This window comes from Styela clava, chromosome 5, assembly GCF_964204865.1.
Source record: "Styela clava chromosome 5, kaStyClav1.hap1.2, whole genome shotgun sequence".
NCBI lineage: Eukaryota > Metazoa > Chordata > Ascidiacea > Stolidobranchia > Styelidae > Styela > Styela clava.
In genome coordinates, this window is record NC_135254.1 from 6495476 (window position 1) to 6513013 (window position 17538).

The 17538-nt window shown below is 33.0% G+C and overlaps 1 protein-coding gene across 1 annotated transcript in view; it reads left to right on the plus strand.

Moving 5' to 3' along the window:
* Nucleotides 1-17538, plus strand: part of LOC144422831 (E3 ubiquitin-protein ligase rnf213-alpha-like) — a 26331-nt gene continuing 8793 nt past the window's right edge. Inside the window, exons 1-17 of the mRNA XM_078112694.1 lie at nt 1-129; nt 483-630; nt 1417-1509; nt 2010-2066; nt 2557-2684; nt 5927-6107; nt 6620-6828; nt 7257-7467; nt 7782-7977; nt 9851-9979; nt 10257-10380; nt 10948-11071; nt 12152-12376; nt 12576-12703; nt 13361-13661; nt 14746-14909; nt 15474-15630. Coding sequence (XP_077968820.1) covers nt 1-129; nt 483-630; nt 1417-1509; nt 2010-2066; nt 2557-2684; nt 5927-6107; nt 6620-6828; nt 7257-7467; nt 7782-7977; nt 9851-9979; nt 10257-10380; nt 10948-11071; nt 12152-12376; nt 12576-12703; nt 13361-13661; nt 14746-14909; nt 15474-15630 — 2704 coding nt within the window. The remainder of the gene's footprint in view (nt 130-482; nt 631-1416; nt 1510-2009; nt 2067-2556; nt 2685-5926; nt 6108-6619; nt 6829-7256; nt 7468-7781; nt 7978-9850; nt 9980-10256; nt 10381-10947; nt 11072-12151; nt 12377-12575; nt 12704-13360; nt 13662-14745; nt 14910-15473; nt 15631-17538) is intronic.

Below are 17538 nucleotides of genomic sequence, written 5' to 3' on the forward strand. Positions count from 1 at the left end.
ATGACAACTATACCAGAATCATACAGAATGGTTCCTTTGAGGGAAATGGGAAAATTCATTCAACTATATAATGTTGCTGAATGGAAAGATCGAAATTGGCCTTTAATAGACCACATGAAGTCTAGAATGGTAAGGTTTATTCATTACTGGTTGATTATGTTTCTAAAAAATATCTTTTAAGGAAGAATTGAAGCGTTTATTCATTGAAGCATTCATACAAGTCACCAAAGTAATAAAATAGTAGATAATAGGAAGTTATTTTCAATGAATTGATTTTCTAAATGCAAGAGGCCTATTGCTGATATATGAAAATATATACAATAACGTAACAAATAAAATAATACCTGTCTTATAGAATTGAAAGATTTTGTGAACATTTTATTTGTTCATTGGGTATTATATTGTTAATATTAACATTCATAGAAGGGAAAACAATCACAATTTTGAATCTTTATCATGTCTATTATTCAATTGCTTACCAGGAAAATGTCATATTTTTACAACGGTCAAGAGAAATTCCACAAATCTTCAATGATGACGGGCTCACAAACTTAAGTGCAAATGAAGCATTAGACTTGCTTTCCCGTTTTCTTGGTAAACTTCACGTATATACTGAACAAATTTCTCAAGGTATGTTGTGTGCACATATTCGCACTCTAGCATATGGTTTTAAAAAACCCCGAGTGAAGGTTTAGGGCTACAATGTTCGATGATTTGAAAAAAATTGAAAATGACGGATTGGCTCAGGTGAAGCCACATTTGGGAGGTTTATGAATCGGGATTGTTTTGATCTGTAATTACCTTTTTGATTCGTTTCCTCATTTTCATCTTTAAAAAGTCTGAAACCCAGTTGCAGCTACTTATCCCAATCAATGTCAATATCGTTTGAATTTAAATTAAGAGGTAATTTTTAAAATTTTGGGCCAAAATAACCTGGTTACGATGTCTCAAAAATAAAATAGGCTGTTTCCCATTAGCTTTGCCAATTTATAACACTGTTTTGATGTATTTGATTGTCGACTGTTGTAAGTTTTTACTTTCGTGCATTAAATTAAACTAATTAGAAAATATATAACTCACATCAAGGAAAAAAGATCAATTGTTTTTATCATGATCTATATATAAAAACTTCAATCATAAAATGATACATGTTTATGATTTACTGACATATGAAATTATTTTTTGCAACATACTTTAGGAAACTATTGTTATCAATTCAAAAAATGCAATTGATATTTGTCACTATGAAATATTCTGGTAATTAAATTGTGTTTAACATGCTTACCTGATTATATCAACATATGTAAATAACATAGCTGAACAGCTCTAAAAAAGTTTTTTATCTTTGTAGAATTCTATGTTACAGGAAGTGATCATTCAATATCGAAATTGATTGAATACATTTTCAACTTTCAGGTAATATTTCCATTAAGCTTCTTCAGACATGGATAGAAATGTTAGATGAGGAAAGCGGAGAAACATTGGAAGACGAATTTATGAAATTTTGCGGTGAGCGGGTAATCAGTAAACTATTAACTCAAATAAAAAATGTTCTAGAAACATGAACATAATTAATGTAGGTAAGTGGAAATTCCCACTCAATATTGAAACTATTTCAAGCCCATTTAAACAAATGGCTGAAATTCTTGGCGATTGTAAGTAAATTCATAGTGGAGTTGTAGAGACGGCTGGCTACATTTGCGAACTTGTTAGAGGTCTGAATTGTTGAAAAAACACAAATAATCGAAGTCGTTTTCATAATGGATTCTCACCCGGAGTCCCAATTTTTGTTGTGCTATTCAAAATTGGAGCTATTACCCAACCCTGTCAACTGAAAAAGGTAGATATAAGGGAGGTATGGTTCTATGAAGTATAATGTTGTCTTTCTGGAATTTTATTTTTTCATTTTATTTGCTGCACCTTAGTTCTTCAACTGTTCACATTGTCTAGTTTCTACAGCAGAATTTCTTTTTTAAGATTCAATTATAAATTAATTATTGAAAATTCAGATTTGGTGCAGTTGAACAAAGGACAGGATAGCAATACACAAGATGGAAATATAACAGGTAAGGACTTTTCGTTATTTAAAAAAAATACTGTGATTACCAGGTTTGAATTTGGAGATATATTTACATATGCAAAAATCATTATCTTATTCATGTCACAGTATGTGAAAAATCCATAAGATATCACAAAACTAGACTTTTCAATCGGTATCTATGAAAATCATGAAAATTTGAAAAAATATATATTTTCAGGTTTTAATTGAAGCTACAGAATTCAAATTCACAGAAATTAGAAAATTTATTTGTAGCAATATATTGAATCTACATGATAGTAGTAAAAACTTCATGACATATGTATACCTTTTTTTTTGTGAATAGAATTTGTTTCAACTTGAAATACAAAATGTATGAAATAATCGAGTAACAAAAATTTTGAAATGACATGTAGCCCGTAATAATAACAGTGACAGTGATTTCTAGTTTCTAGCTATTGTAGCTGCCAGAAATGGGATTATTGAGAACTTTGGTAATGGGTAATTTTTTCTTGCAGATGTTACAAAAAAAATATTTTTGTATACAAAATTGATGGACTACAAGCCCGTTATTGATATGCTGATGTCATTGAAAAATAAGTTTGAATTGAATGGAGGAAAATATGATATTCTTTCAAAAACCAAGGTGATTGATATCAGATTATTTTTACAGCTGTATGCAATTTCTTCTAAAATAAATAAAAAAACATTTTTCTGATATGATTTACATCCACATAACTAAGCTTTAGCTAGGACGATGGTTCCCATCCTTTTTTGTATTTTGTATTACACCTTTTACAATTTTTTAAGAACGCTACAACCATCAATTCTTCTATTTGTTTGATTTTGCAGAGAAGAATTTATTATAATCTTGCACACAGCCGAAAAAACTAAAATCCAGGTTGGTGGCCCTGGTGGGTCATGTTTTAACAAATGATTATTTTAGATGGCAAAAACAATTATTTAACCATACAAAAGTTTGGTAAAAGACGTAAAACTTTCACCGTCAGGTTCTATAGTCAACCTGAATAATGTTTAGGGCAAACCAAGCAATGTGTATGGTAGCTGACATCTTCAACGCAGACACGTGCAGGCTATTGTCTATATAAATTATGATATAACGCTGTGCACAATTCAGTTTTTTGCATAAATGCCATTTTTTTTATTTCATTAAAATGCTAAACCTAAGGTAAATTGAGACATTTTGCCAGCTGACGAATGTCTTTGAGACTGTTTTCAAAAATTTGGAGGAGATCGTTACTCGGGTGCTTCTAGTCCATTGTTTCTTAACGTGGGCTTGATCAACTCCTGTGGTTGGTGGAGCTGTACCAGGGGTTTGACGAAGTTTCCGGGAACTTTTTGTGTATTATGAAGTATTTATTTATATTTTCGAGCCAATTAAATATGTAAGAATAACTATGATTTGAGGCAGATATCTAAATTTCAACATTCAGACAGTGCACATAAATGAATGAAAAATTAGGGTATTTCGCTGAAAGATAGAATTCCCAGAATGAAATATTTCATGGCAGAGCTCAGGTAAAAATACCATCGCCCCTTGACGACCTTAATATATTGCTTAGCCGCTTTTACTTATTGTATCTCTGTTTCTGTGAAACAATAGCAAAATGCTTTTATACCCATCTGATAGCAGATTGTAATCTGTGATGTGTATGAGTTGAGCCACCAATGATTTTGATACAGATCAAGTTCTGAAATCGCAAATGTTGCCATTTTGATTTCATTGTTTCGCTTTTTCCAACTTTTATAGAAAATTTTTTTTTTGCCGACGAGTAGAGCTGGGCAATTTGAATTGAATATTCGAATAGGTTCAGACCAAAATTTCGAATTGCAGTCATCTTGTTTTTGACTTTCCGCCACTAGTCGAGGTGGATTACCCGATTTTTTTTTATTGTAGCTATACTTTTTCAATGCAATTCTGACATATGACTATATCTGTAGTGAGTTATTGATGAATAAGCGTTTTGTTATTGTGCGTGAACGCTCTGCAATTGATCTTAATGTATTCAGTAATTCATTTGTTGACAGTACCAATTACAATAAAAAAGTTGCAAACAAATACATATCTTCCATTGACTCCCAAATATTGAAGATTCAATTAAAAAAATCTTCGATTCGATTTTGAAATCATCACGTACCGGTAATTGAAAATACCCGGCCCAGCTATTTCTGCTGACACCATTGTGACATGACAATGTTCATTTCGACATGGCGTATTGGTATTTAAGATTGCACCGCAATTTTCAGAGTGGTTCAACGTTTCTTTTCTCTAAAAACTCTTCGCAATTCCGAGGAGTCGCTTTCGTAAAATATTTCATTCAAGAAAAGAACTTGGTCTAATAACTATGTGTCGATGGTTTTACCTGCTCGACTGAACGTGACTCCAATGAAAAAATGACACGAGAATTGCTCGAACAAAGCAACGTATCTCTCAGTTGGTCACTGAAAAACAGTAGCAAATGTGTCGCTGATAAATCTGAAGTTTACTGTTTTTTGCAATTTATTCTGCTACAACCATTGGCGCAATCAGTTTTTTTTCGATGGTTGATACCCTCTTGACAAAGCATGTCATTCAAGTTTTACCCAAACAACAACCTATGCTTAACAGTAAGGCAACGAATTCATATTCTATCAATTGAGGAAAGAAATTTTCTATAAATTTGTACAAAAGCGACTTACACTTAATATGTTCAGGTTGCGCCCTTGGTTCAAAAATTTGGTGTTCGACAGGAGCTTGCGGAATAGCGTAGAGGTTCGGCAGGCTAACAAAGTTTAAGAAACATTGCTCTAGTGTGACCTCTTGTTACCTACCACCTTACAATATATACGGAATATTAAACATAAATATATACAAATATTGAATAGCTCGTCACAAAATCGCTGCAAGATATTTGTGGGCGATCCTGTTATGGTCATCCTCAGTAAACCATGGTTCCACTGTAACCCTAGCTATCAGAATCTGATTTTTATTGCCCACTGTTCGCCAATTCGCATCACAATGATATTGTGTTACATTCCACTAATGCCATTCCCATGGTTACGGAGAGGTTAAAGAAGATCGCCTCAAGATATTTCATGTATTTTTTTCTCAATTACACTTAGTTCGACTTTTTCTTCTTTATAATAAATATAGTGTAAGACTTATTTTATAGGTGCCGCTGCTCGATAACCCGCACTGGTTTCTCGCTGATTACTGATTTCAATCAATAATTTCATACGTACTCTAATTGGCCAATTTTTCTAAGACAATCTTGAAACATAAAATCAATGTTCACGGCAGAAGTAGTTCCAATGGTCATTTTTCTTGAAATATAAAACTTATTTCAAAACTCATTGTGGTTCTTGAGATATAAGTGCATAAATTTGATTACTTCTGAAATGAGGGGCAAGCCAAAAACAGTCATACATGGCTCATGTGGTTAAAATCACCGAAATGTGAATGTTCTTTTCGACGTACAAGGCTTCCTGAAGACCGTCGCCTTTGCATTGTTATCTCCAATTGATTTTTTTTTTATTATATTAGAGTTTAGACGCCTTGACTTAGTTAGACTGTACACCCTCCGCATACGATTTCTCACTTGTATAACCTACTTATGGTCCGGTCGCTATACACTTGGGTATACCGTATACTCGGTTGAAAAACACTGCCCTGTATGTTACTTCAAGTTCTCATGTATTATCAATGAGTATAGTATACGGTAAACATTATTAGATTATCTTTAAAAATGATACTTTAGTTTAGGGTTTACAAAATCCTCATGTTCAAATTAAAAACTTTCATTTGTGAGTTCAGTTCGATTGGCACGCCTAATGAAATTCGACCGGTATTTTAAATCTTTATATGCTAATTGTGTTATTTTATTACAGGAAATTTTAGAAGATGATACGTCGCACTTGAAATCTTTTCCAAGTGACATTACCAATATGATACCAACACTGGACAATTTCATAAATATGGTTGTTAGCAGTAATGTTTGTTTGAAGACAATAGTGTCATCTTTTTTGCAGGAAGAGAAATTTGTTCAGTGGCTGAATAATATGTTAACTGGTATGTTATACTAAGGTTACTTTAAAATTAAAATATTAACCTAATGCCCAAAAGAATTCTGGAAATAATAGTAAAGTATAGGGATAATTTAACTGGGGTCAAAGGTCTGGTAACGTCCATTGGAATGTTCCACCAAAATTTACTGATAATAGAGATCAGATTCATGTGTAATAAGTCTGAGGCCAAAAATTCTGATTGTACACCCAATTTCTCATTAAAAAAAGGCCTGAAATCTAGATCATGTCGTGACCGATCAGCGACTGCATAAACTACTCTAAGGTGGAATCCTGCGATCCTCTCACACATAAGTATCCCACACAGAATTCGAACCTGCAAATCCACGCAGAATAGTCAGAGGTACATTGTAAGTGTATTTCTAGCGCTTACCACGGGACGCTACACGGCCAAGCCAATAACAGTGGGTGTATAAAGCCAAATACGAGTGCAACTTCAGTGACCCACAGTTCTAAAATGTCTAAAAGTATCATCTCAATATTACAACTTTCTTTCAGACGTTGCGGCAATTGGAGTTCTGGCTGAATTAGCTTTGGCGTTTGGCATTGATGGTGGTGTGAAAACTGTTTCAAGTTTTGTCAGTGCCGTAAATGGGTTTGAGCCTCTTCTATTCCACATGCATGAATTAACATTTGAACAATTGCTACAGAAATGTGAGAGATTGATGAATAATGCAACAGCAGACAAGAACCTTGTGTATAATTGGGTATGACCATTTTTTGATGGGATAGGGATAGGCCAAGAAGGTCTCTGAGTTGATATCAATTTATGTCATTTTTACTGTCTCACATAAAACCTCTATGAGCAGTCATAGATAATGTATTAAATGTTCTCCCAAAACTATAATTACTTTTTTTCGTTGCTAACGACTGCTGAGCTAAACAATTCTCTTCAGGTATCTTCCGTTAAGCTTATAAAAATATAAAGTATGTTTCGACAAATGAACACTGCAAAATAAGTAATTGCTCAATCATGCTTGTAAAAAAGCGATTCAAACAGGGAATAAACACAAAATAATAGAAAATTGAATGTGTTTTATCATATTGACCTATGAGAACTTCATAATTTAACTTTATCTACTGTAAATGTGGATTGTAGAACCATTATCATCGCTACCTATTTTCTTGATTTCAGCAAATTTCTGCTGCCAATTTGAAGTTTTTCCACGAAATCGAGGTTAGTCATGGATCAGTCGAAAAAAGTTCACTACAAGCTGTTCAAACTATAAATGAAAAAGGAATTTTTGATATTAGCCTGAAACCAGGCGTTCCAGCAACTTTGGAAAATGTTGTACAGGTGTACATTCTCGAAGATGGGACATCTGAAGATCAGCGGTCTTGTCAAGGTAATTTTGTCGCTGGATTTACAGAATCATTTGACATAGGTATTATTTATTCATTCAATATTGTGAGTTACTCAAAGACATATGAATTGTTTTCTATGTCTAAAAATTTGTGTCCCTATATTAAAATATTCAAACTGTAAAGCCGATATTGATAGTTTCAGCATGATAGTCGCTATACCATAATGTCTAGTTAACTAGTATCGCCAAGTTATGTATGTAAATATCTAAGCAGTTGATTATTCCAGATGAATGGATCAAACTGTTGTAACCATATAATGCAAGTCATTAAAAAACCTTTAAAAATATTTTTCTAGAAAAAGCAAATAAATTTGACTTTTCTTACCTGTGGAATTTACAATCTACATTGACTTTAATGGGAGGACTAGCTGATTCTGGAATGCCTGCTCGTTATAGTCATATATTTGGGATTGTTGAAAAGCTGGCAAATACCTTGATATGTCTAGTGGAAGATGGTTTCACGCTATTCAATAGCTGCTGCATCAGAATCTTGTAAATAATTCACAACATAGTATTTTAGACCAGTGGCACAACCAGAATTTTTATTTAAATGGGTGGAGAGGCGGGATGGAAAATTGGGATTCCCATTCAATAGCTTCTACTAAAAAAGTCAAACTTGAAAAACTTTATTTTTAGTATTTTAAAACACCGTTTGTTACTTTTATTGTTTATTCCATTATTTTTAATTGGGAATTTAGGTAGCACTCCTCAACTATCTTTAGCGTATCGTTGCATATGATCACATAACAATGAGTTTTTCATACCGGACGTACAGTTCCGTGCATTTAAAAAAACTAAACTTATAATAACGATGTCTAAGGGTCTAAATAAAAAAAATTGCGATTTTAATAAAATTAGCCTTGTGAAAATCGCACACATAGTTGTTGACTCTTTCAATCCTTCCAATCCCTCAAAAAATTTAGGAGGGTGGCGTTCAACTCATAAACACCCCTGGCTGTGCCACTACTACGGACTTGGTAAAATCTTTTTTTATTACTATTATTTTATTTTTATTCTTATCTAACATAAAGTATTGTATAAAAATTAATGTTTTTAATGAGATTATGGTATCTTATAATCAATATTCCAAAAAATAATATTTGACACTCAACTCTTTTCTTCCTCTTATATCATACTTGTTTCTCAATTGATGTGTTCTTACAATATGATGGGACTAAGTTGACACTGAGTAACAAAACAAAATCATTTTTCACCTCCTAGGCTTTCTGTTAGCTATTGATATTTACTTTGAAAAAATCCCATCATCCTTTTTCAAATTTTGTTTTTTGTAAAATTAGGGGGTATTGTTTTTTCTCGTGTGAAAAACGGTATTATGAAAAAGGGTTTAAACTTTTTAACATAGTCTGGTGCTATATTTTGGTGTTTTTAATAGCCCAGAGATGTATTCTATATTGTTTGATTACAATGACAGTACAATGAGCAATTGATAATGGCTACATAAGGCGAATGATTTGTAAAATAGACTAGGGCTATAGTTGGAAATTTAAAATAAAAACATGTTTTTCAGAATATTTTGTGGTTTGTTTGGTTGCCAAAAAGTTATTTAACATGTGTTTAACATTTCTTTATTATTATTTTTCATAGAATACAAGTAAACACTAAGTATGAAAAAATATTAAAAATAGCACCAGACTATGTAATAATAAAAGTTTTATGCTGTTTTATTTTACAATTTTCCATAAACACCATATTTTAGGGAAATCCTGCCATTTTCACGGAACAAAATTCAGAAGAATTCATTTCATTTTTACTCAGTTTTATGATGTAACCAATGAGAAAATAATAATTAGAAATCAGGAACATATATTGTGTTACACAGTGTCATCTATGAACAAGTTTTGGATTGTAACGTATACTTTTGCCATATTGAATCTGTGGTTAGTAGAAGTTAGATCATGTTCACAAAATGAACCGAATATAAGAAACCTTCATATATATTTTAGTTTTAAATACATAGGACAAGTGAATCATGCTTAATAGTAATTGTAGCAAAAATACTTTATTCGTAAATCAATTGACCAGTGGTTCTCACGAAGACTTTTAACACTGGTGGCACGATATTCTAATATAAAACCTAATTAGTTTTGCCTATTAACCATCTCAATTAAGAATAAACATTTTTTTAACATAAGACTTGAAGTTTGATAAATGCAGAGTGAGAAGAGGCATTAGCCAAGAGGCCTAAAAGCCTGTAAAACACATTCTGAAGGTTCAAGTACTCAATTATGTAACTGGTGGAAAGTGATTAGCCCTGTTAGTGTTGCAATTGTCTTGTTATTCGAAATCGATGTTTTTTATATCTATCTATTGCACATGCATAAAAATGCAATTTAATTTTATTCAGACCTGATGAGGAAGAACATATAAAAATGAAAATAGTTTTCAAAGGAGAAGAAGGAAAGTCGGTGCAGCAACGATTTACTTTGACTGATGCAGAAATGGTTGAAAAAGAACTTGTTCAAACTCACATAAAGTAAATTTTATATTAATCTGTAAGGGTACTAGCTGGTTTCTGTTTTTAGGGTATAGGTGTCCCAAACATCTAATTGATTTAGTATTATCTATGAGACAATCAACTTTGCCGGTTATCACAATACCCCCACACTATTTTTTTTTCTCAATATTGACTATGGGATATATTCAAATTAAACTGAAATGTTCAAAAATGAAATTCAAAATACGGTTCTAGCCTCGGAAATTATGGTCGTATCTTCTGGATCATCATATTACTGTCTACTACTTATTTGCAGGTGGAAAATGCATGTCAAACTTCTAAGAAAGAAATACTATCACCTTAATGAGTACTCTATAAGTCAAATAGTTTATCTCTGTAATCAGCTATCCGACGAAGGTATTGCTGAAGATCAAGATCAAGTATGTTAATTTGGTTTGAAAAATGAGAATTATTTTTTGAGAAGATCTATATTAAAAAGCACAAGTTTGGCAACAAGTTGGTTTGGAAACATTGTGATATAAATGATGATCACCTTTCTTAAATTTCCAGAGGATAGTTGTGTATGAAAGGTGGTTGACACTGGTCGGAGTGCATCTGGAATGATTGAGGGGTCAATTAAATGAACCTGATCTACCCAGAAATTCCGAAAGAAGCTTATGTTTACAATATAAGCAGACCTTCATATCGGCTTTACCATCCCGCTTTATGAATAAGCAAAAAATGTACAATTCTACCTTGAATCCAATAATCATAAACCTAATAAACAACGGGTGTCTTAATTTTTTCGAAAAAAAGGTAAAAAATTTGATGGCAATATGGTGAAATATTTATAAAAATAATTTGATGTACTGGTAGTATCTGCAAAAATGAATATATCATAAACCAATAGATAGCTAACTAATAGCAAATAAGATTTTGTTCATGATGTCATGCCATCCAGAAACAAAAGTGGTTATCTACTTTTTAAATTTAACTTTTTATTTCAGGTAAATGCATTGCTTTCAATTGTCTGTCCGGAAAGAGAATTCAATGACATTCTGGACCTACTGCAAATGACGAAAAATAAGTTACAAGAAGAAAAACCAGGAGTTACTCAAAAAGAATCGCAAGGTTCGTTTTCAGAAATATTTGAATAATATGCAAATAGTGAATGGTCAACATTGGCATAAATTTGGCATTTTCGAAATTATTTAAACTTATCACATCATGTTTTGAGATATGCGTACAACATAAAAAAAAACTAATAACACTTCTTTATTATTTCTTGCTCCAATTTCATGGAATGATGCATGATACCATAAAGCTCAAGCAGTGGTGTATCTAGAGTCTATAGCATGGGTGGGCAAGTTTTTTTTGCCCACTAAGACTGGCGGGCCATGAGAGTGCGACGTAAAAAGTTACATTTAATAAACAATATTCACTGTGTTAAAAAGCAAAGGTGGAAAACAATATTCCTCGGACCAAAACTAAATTTTACCGCAATCTCAAAAAAATCCTTCAGCTATTTTAGCTGAAACATCAAAATTTGGTTTTACTTTGGTTGTGGCAGCATCAGGCGAGCCAGATTAAATTACCCAGCGGGCCGGATTTGGCCCGCAGGCCGTACTTTGCCCATGTCTGATCTAGAGTGTGGCAGCCATGGCTCGAGATTTGTAATCATTTTTAATTATATAATGTTTCAATAAAATAATTTCAAATTGGAAATCATTGAAACTCGCCAAATAATTTTCCCCCAAATAATAATGTACAAAAATACCAATGCAACAACAGCTGTTAAGAATTGTCGCATTTTTAGACTTTGCCTTGGGCACCATTTTACGCAGATATGCCACAGTGCTCAAGAAGCTCAAACAAAATACTAGCAAGATCGGCACGTGTTTGAAAATATCTTCATGATTGCCATTTCACTGAGCATTATTGGCGACAGTACACAAAACTGATTAGGTAAAATTCTAATACCGTTTTAGGTCTGGATCAAAGTAACCTTTTTCAATCATGAGTAAATTTGACAAAATAAATTTCAAATTCTGTAGAGTGTGGAGCATTCAATAACGGCTTGAAGAGATTACATTGTTGCATTATAATATGAAATTTAATACCAATATTTACTACATGATACCTTTTTCTTCCTTTATTCCTATTTTATATTATACATTACAGTTTATTTTGAAGTTATATTCTCTGTCATAGAATGTGATACAAATGACAGTGAAATGCAGAAAATGAAGGATGGTGTAAAGAATATATTGCGAGCAATGAAAAGAGAAGGCAAGAAATATGAAAAACTAGCCAAAGCGGCTTTTATGGAAAAGAGATCAGATTTGAAACAGTGCCAAAACTGGGTACTACTCAATGAATCAAAGCATAAAAGCACCAAAATTAAAGAATTGGAAGCACAATTTGATAGAAAGATAGGTGAGATAAATATGTGACGAACTGATAAAATAGGGTAAAAAAACAAAAGCAAAATTTTTACCTTCATCCTGGAGAAAACCATCATTCAATGATATAGCAATTCACAGTCTGTTTCCATGCATTAGCATGAACAATATTATTTGCTTCTGACTTTCACAAAAAAATTGACTAACATATTCACTGCTAATATCTATTTCAGTTGATTTGAAAAATTCCGAAAACAGCATGGCAGAAAAATCAATAGAATATTCAAGAACCTTGAGCAAACATGAGACTCTTTTGAAATATTTGAATGAGAAATGCTCATTTTTTACTAATAAGTCTGCAGTACGTATCAAATTTGTTTACTATTCGTACCATTATATTGTTTCTCTGACACTTGATATGACTGATGAAGGCAACCTTAAAATAGCATTAATGTTCATTTCAAAATGTTATCATTTACAACCGTTCACTCACAGTTGGTGAGAAGAACGAACAATCATCTGTTCATAATAATACCTCACGATGATAGTTACGAGTATAAGAGTTTCTAAAGTTTTCAGTTATTCTGCAGATTCATCTTTCATCTATCCTTTTCTTTACCGTTAAAAACTTGTGTAACCCTTGAATCAGCCTATTCCTAGATTCCTGGAATGTGGGTGAATGAGAGGCACATTTTCATAATATTGGTAATCAACCTATGGTATGACAATGTGAAAAATTGGCAACCTATTCTATTTTTGATTGTATTAATTGCTTTCCACTGGCCAGGCATCAGTAGAAGCTTGTTTAGAGAGAAAGGCATGAATAAGCATTGTATGAAATTGAGAATGTATTTTAAAAACTCTGTGCTTTTTTACTTCCAAACGTCAATTAGTCCAACTTGAACACTTCAAGGCTTCAAAGAAGGCTCTGATGATACTTTGTTTTCTTCGGTAAATGGTTTTATACTTTATTTACTTTCCCATTTTCTTCAATTTTTTCATATTCAATGCATTTCAGGTGTCAAACCGAACGGATTTTATAAGCATGGCTCACCTTGGTGAATTTCTCACCCAGTTACGCCATGAAAAAGAAACAGATAATTTGGATCGCTTACTTCCCTGGCCTCTGCAGCCTGGTCAGCCAAATTTGCATATTTGCTCAGACCAGGACATGTTTTTTCGAGTTCTTTCGCTTTACATGGATGATTCTGATCAACCTCTCCCCACGGCGTCTGAAGTCTTGATCTGCACTGAAAAAACTACAGAAGATGATGTCGAACGATTTTTCTGCAGAGCTATGAATAAAAGTGAACGCAATGGTATATTTCTAATATTCAAAGATTTTAGGTGTTAACTTAGTATAAATGTATAATTAGTGAATGCCCATAACCAAACCAGGGAAACCTCAATGTTATACCGACAGAACGGTGCACCCAACTAAACAGACCACACTTCACAGCTGATTGGTCATGATCAGTCACCTGTAATTGATGACCAGGGGACGAGGATTTTTCTGTGGTGAAATTTAAACAGTGCGACAAAAGTGCAATTCACGACGACGTGAGGCGGTTTAATAAACTAAAAATTATGCGTCGATCACAGCGAAATTTCACATTTACGTGTAGCTTTGCCCACTCAGTGTCAAGTATTCAACATAACTTAGCTTGGAGTTAAAACACTGATCCTGAATACTCAAATAAATCGGCAATAATGGCATTTCCACGTGGACAAAATAGTATTTCTTCCTGAAATCTCCGGGAATTTTCATAGAATACATTATTATCTTTATCTGGTTCAACTTTTTTAAATTTAAAAAAGTGGTGTTGACATGCTTGAAGTTGAAAAGATATGATAGGCAGAACGCAAGCAAAGAAAAAATGACACTAGATTTTCACATTCATCATTTTCGTCTGTGAGCGAGAGGTGTAGATTAATTCTCACTCGTAACTGTAAACTGATGTTGATAAATTATATTTTGCTTTTCAATGCGCTATGATTTGTATTAATAAAAGTGATTGCATTGGGAAAAGAAAATTTTCAAATTAGCAAATAATCCATTCTTCTATTGAGCGCCAATAACGGCGGTTGAATTTGTTCCTTATCTGTTTCATGGAGAGAAAGGAAAATAGACCTTACTGTATTGCATTCAACAATTACACATTTTTATTTATAATTATCAGCACCAACTAACTAATAAAGATAATATATCGCCGCGGTGATAATTGCATTATGGTGATAACACAATCAATAATATCGTTTTGACCGTGAAATCGTAATGTGCAAACAATGAAACGATGTTGTTGCTTTTGGGAGGTGGAAATTTTGCACCAAAATTTTTTTTCCAACAGTTGGTTACGGGTTGTATATGCATGCTTAATATTATCGATTGTATATTTCATTTAGAATCACCCTTATTCTGCATGGCATATTTGAATAGGCTGACGGATTCTGTAATGAAGACTGCAGAGAATATTTATGAAGATCTGAAAAAATCTGACAATAAAAATTATCAGCTTGTTTTCTTGAGCAGTGATTCCACCAACTACCTTGCTAATAGTTTCAAAGAAGTAAGTTTTTCTGGGTTATTGATGAAATTAACAAATCGGTTAAATAAATAAACCAATGTTATTTTTCTAGGAAACATAAAAGTTCGAACCAAAAATATACTTATATCTATAATACTTCTAATAATATTCAACAACTGATCTTTTTTCAACATCCATTGTCTTGATAATTTCATAATCTTATTGACTCCTTATTCCGTATTATCAGTGGTCTCATCTCTCACAAGTTATATCCAAATTTGCTACGGTTAAATTGAACTATTCTGTACTCAGTATCATTCATTTCGCAGGCCTTGTACAATTATTAAAATGTGATTTTTCCGTATATGCATATACTCGTATAACACCATTTAATGCTTGATGCGTCCTGCACTTTTAAACTCAGCAACTGGAGCTTGACTAGTATGAAGAAAGAACCTCGTGTCTCACATAAATGTTTTCAGTTGATTTACTATGTTAGCAAATATGAATCCACCAAACTATTTGACTGGTAGTATTGACTCTGAAAAAAATAAACTAACATAAAAATTGCCTTTCATTTTCCAATTGGCGATTTTGTTTTGACAGTTCCAAGTTGGTGGAAATTTTGTCAAAGATCTGGAAAAAATATCATCTTATGTGCAAAAACATTTGATGGTCAGTAACAACTTTAATAACAGTGTTGCTGTAGTCGATGATATCAGAAGTTCTGTGAGAATTGTAGTGTCTAAAACAGTTGGTGCAGGCAAGTAATCTAAACTTATAAATCTTTTGAATAATGTATGATATTTAGTATGCTCAGGCATCTGATACTGAAGCTAACACTAACTCAGTCTGTTACAATTTGATTTCCATTTCTGTTGCCCTAATAAAGTTCATTATACTAAAATAAATTTATTTGTATAGAATATTGGATCGGTGGTTTGTGCTGCACTACACATTAGGTCAGCAACTCCCAACCTTTTTTGTTCGCGAACTGTTTTCCCACCAGCAAAAATCATCCCAAACTGAAGGTGCATTATTTGTAACCAAACTCTGCGTGAAAAAGCAAAACTAAGAACAATAATGTTTTAACGAGATAGCGATCAAGACCGCCAACTTATCGATCTAGCGACATGTATCCTTCACTCTGACTTAATAGCGACACTGCGTGTCCCATCACTAATTGATAAATAACTCGCTAATTAAACAACATAATTTATCCAAAATCAGTAGGCTTTTAGTCCGGGATATGATTAATGCACATGCACAATTTGGAGCAGATTCAACCTCGATTTCTTGAGATATCGCGAGTGCCTAACATACAAACAGACAGAGAAATATCTATCAACATACTTACCGATCCAGGCGACAAGTAACAAAGTCAGTTTAATCTGACGTGTCCCACGAATCTGGGCCCCTATTGACATCTCCCAGAAAAAATATGCCTTGTTGTTCAAACGTGTGAGAAACACCATTTATGGTATATCCTCGCATATAAGTCGAGTTTAAAAAGAAAAAAAAAGCCAAACTAAGGGGTCGACTTATATGCACACATCTCTGATCAAACTAAAAATATGGATTATACATGCATAACCCTGATCGCACTCAAACGAAATGACTTTATATAAATTAAATGGTATGGCGAACTCAATCTGAATGATATTATCATTAACGATGCTACCCTAACAATAAAATCCGCGACAGTTACTAAATAATATTTAAGAGCTAGTTCATACGTTGTAGATTTCACGGAATACGAAAATTTCAGGTTATGCTCGGTCACTATCGAAACTGAGGATAAAAACAATTAATTCCGACACAACTTGTTTTTAGATTTATTACCAAGGTTGCACAAACTATCTCGATTAAATTAAAAAATAACGGTAATATTTGGTAAATAATTTCAATCAAAAACATCCTTGACAAGTTATAGTTGTATCCTTGATGCTTGAGACTTCAAGTGGATGCTGACTTAAATTCTTTTATGTTGGCAGTAATTAGGTAAAGTTTGAATACCATTATGCATCGATTGCAAACTTTATCGTTATCCTGATGTCGCTGTTGATAATATAGTTCAATTTAAGTTGGCTGGGTTAATTTATGAGCAAAAATAAAAGTCGCTGTTAATGTTTGTACAAGGGTTGAGTCTAAAAACTTGAAACTGAATATTAGGTCTAACACTCTTCCCGTGGCAGATGGAAATTTTGGTAGCAGATTAACTCCTTTGATATTTGTATGTAATGGAAGTGTATTTGAGACAGTGAAACAAAGTGAAATATAGATTACCGATGTCAAACCGAAATTTCCCATGTTCAAAGATTGTTGTTGTCGCTAGGAGACTATTTCTTATTTACTTATTATAAAAATTCTGCGGAATTCATGGAATTCGTTTTTCACTTTAAAGCCATGTGTGATGACGTTTTCAAAATTTAAAAATTTGCATTGTGCCGGTAGAGCTCGATCGATATCACATTTTAATGCCGATACCGATAACCGATACCAATATCTACAACCTGAACCCGCAGTAAATAAAGAAGGAGATATAAAAATCACTTCAGATTAAAAAATTAATCAGTCTGACACAGTGCTTGTAGGCATAAAATTATGGCCTAAACCCAACCTGGTTCATATACTACGTTCCGGTGTCTGCCATCTTGGTTCACATACTTCT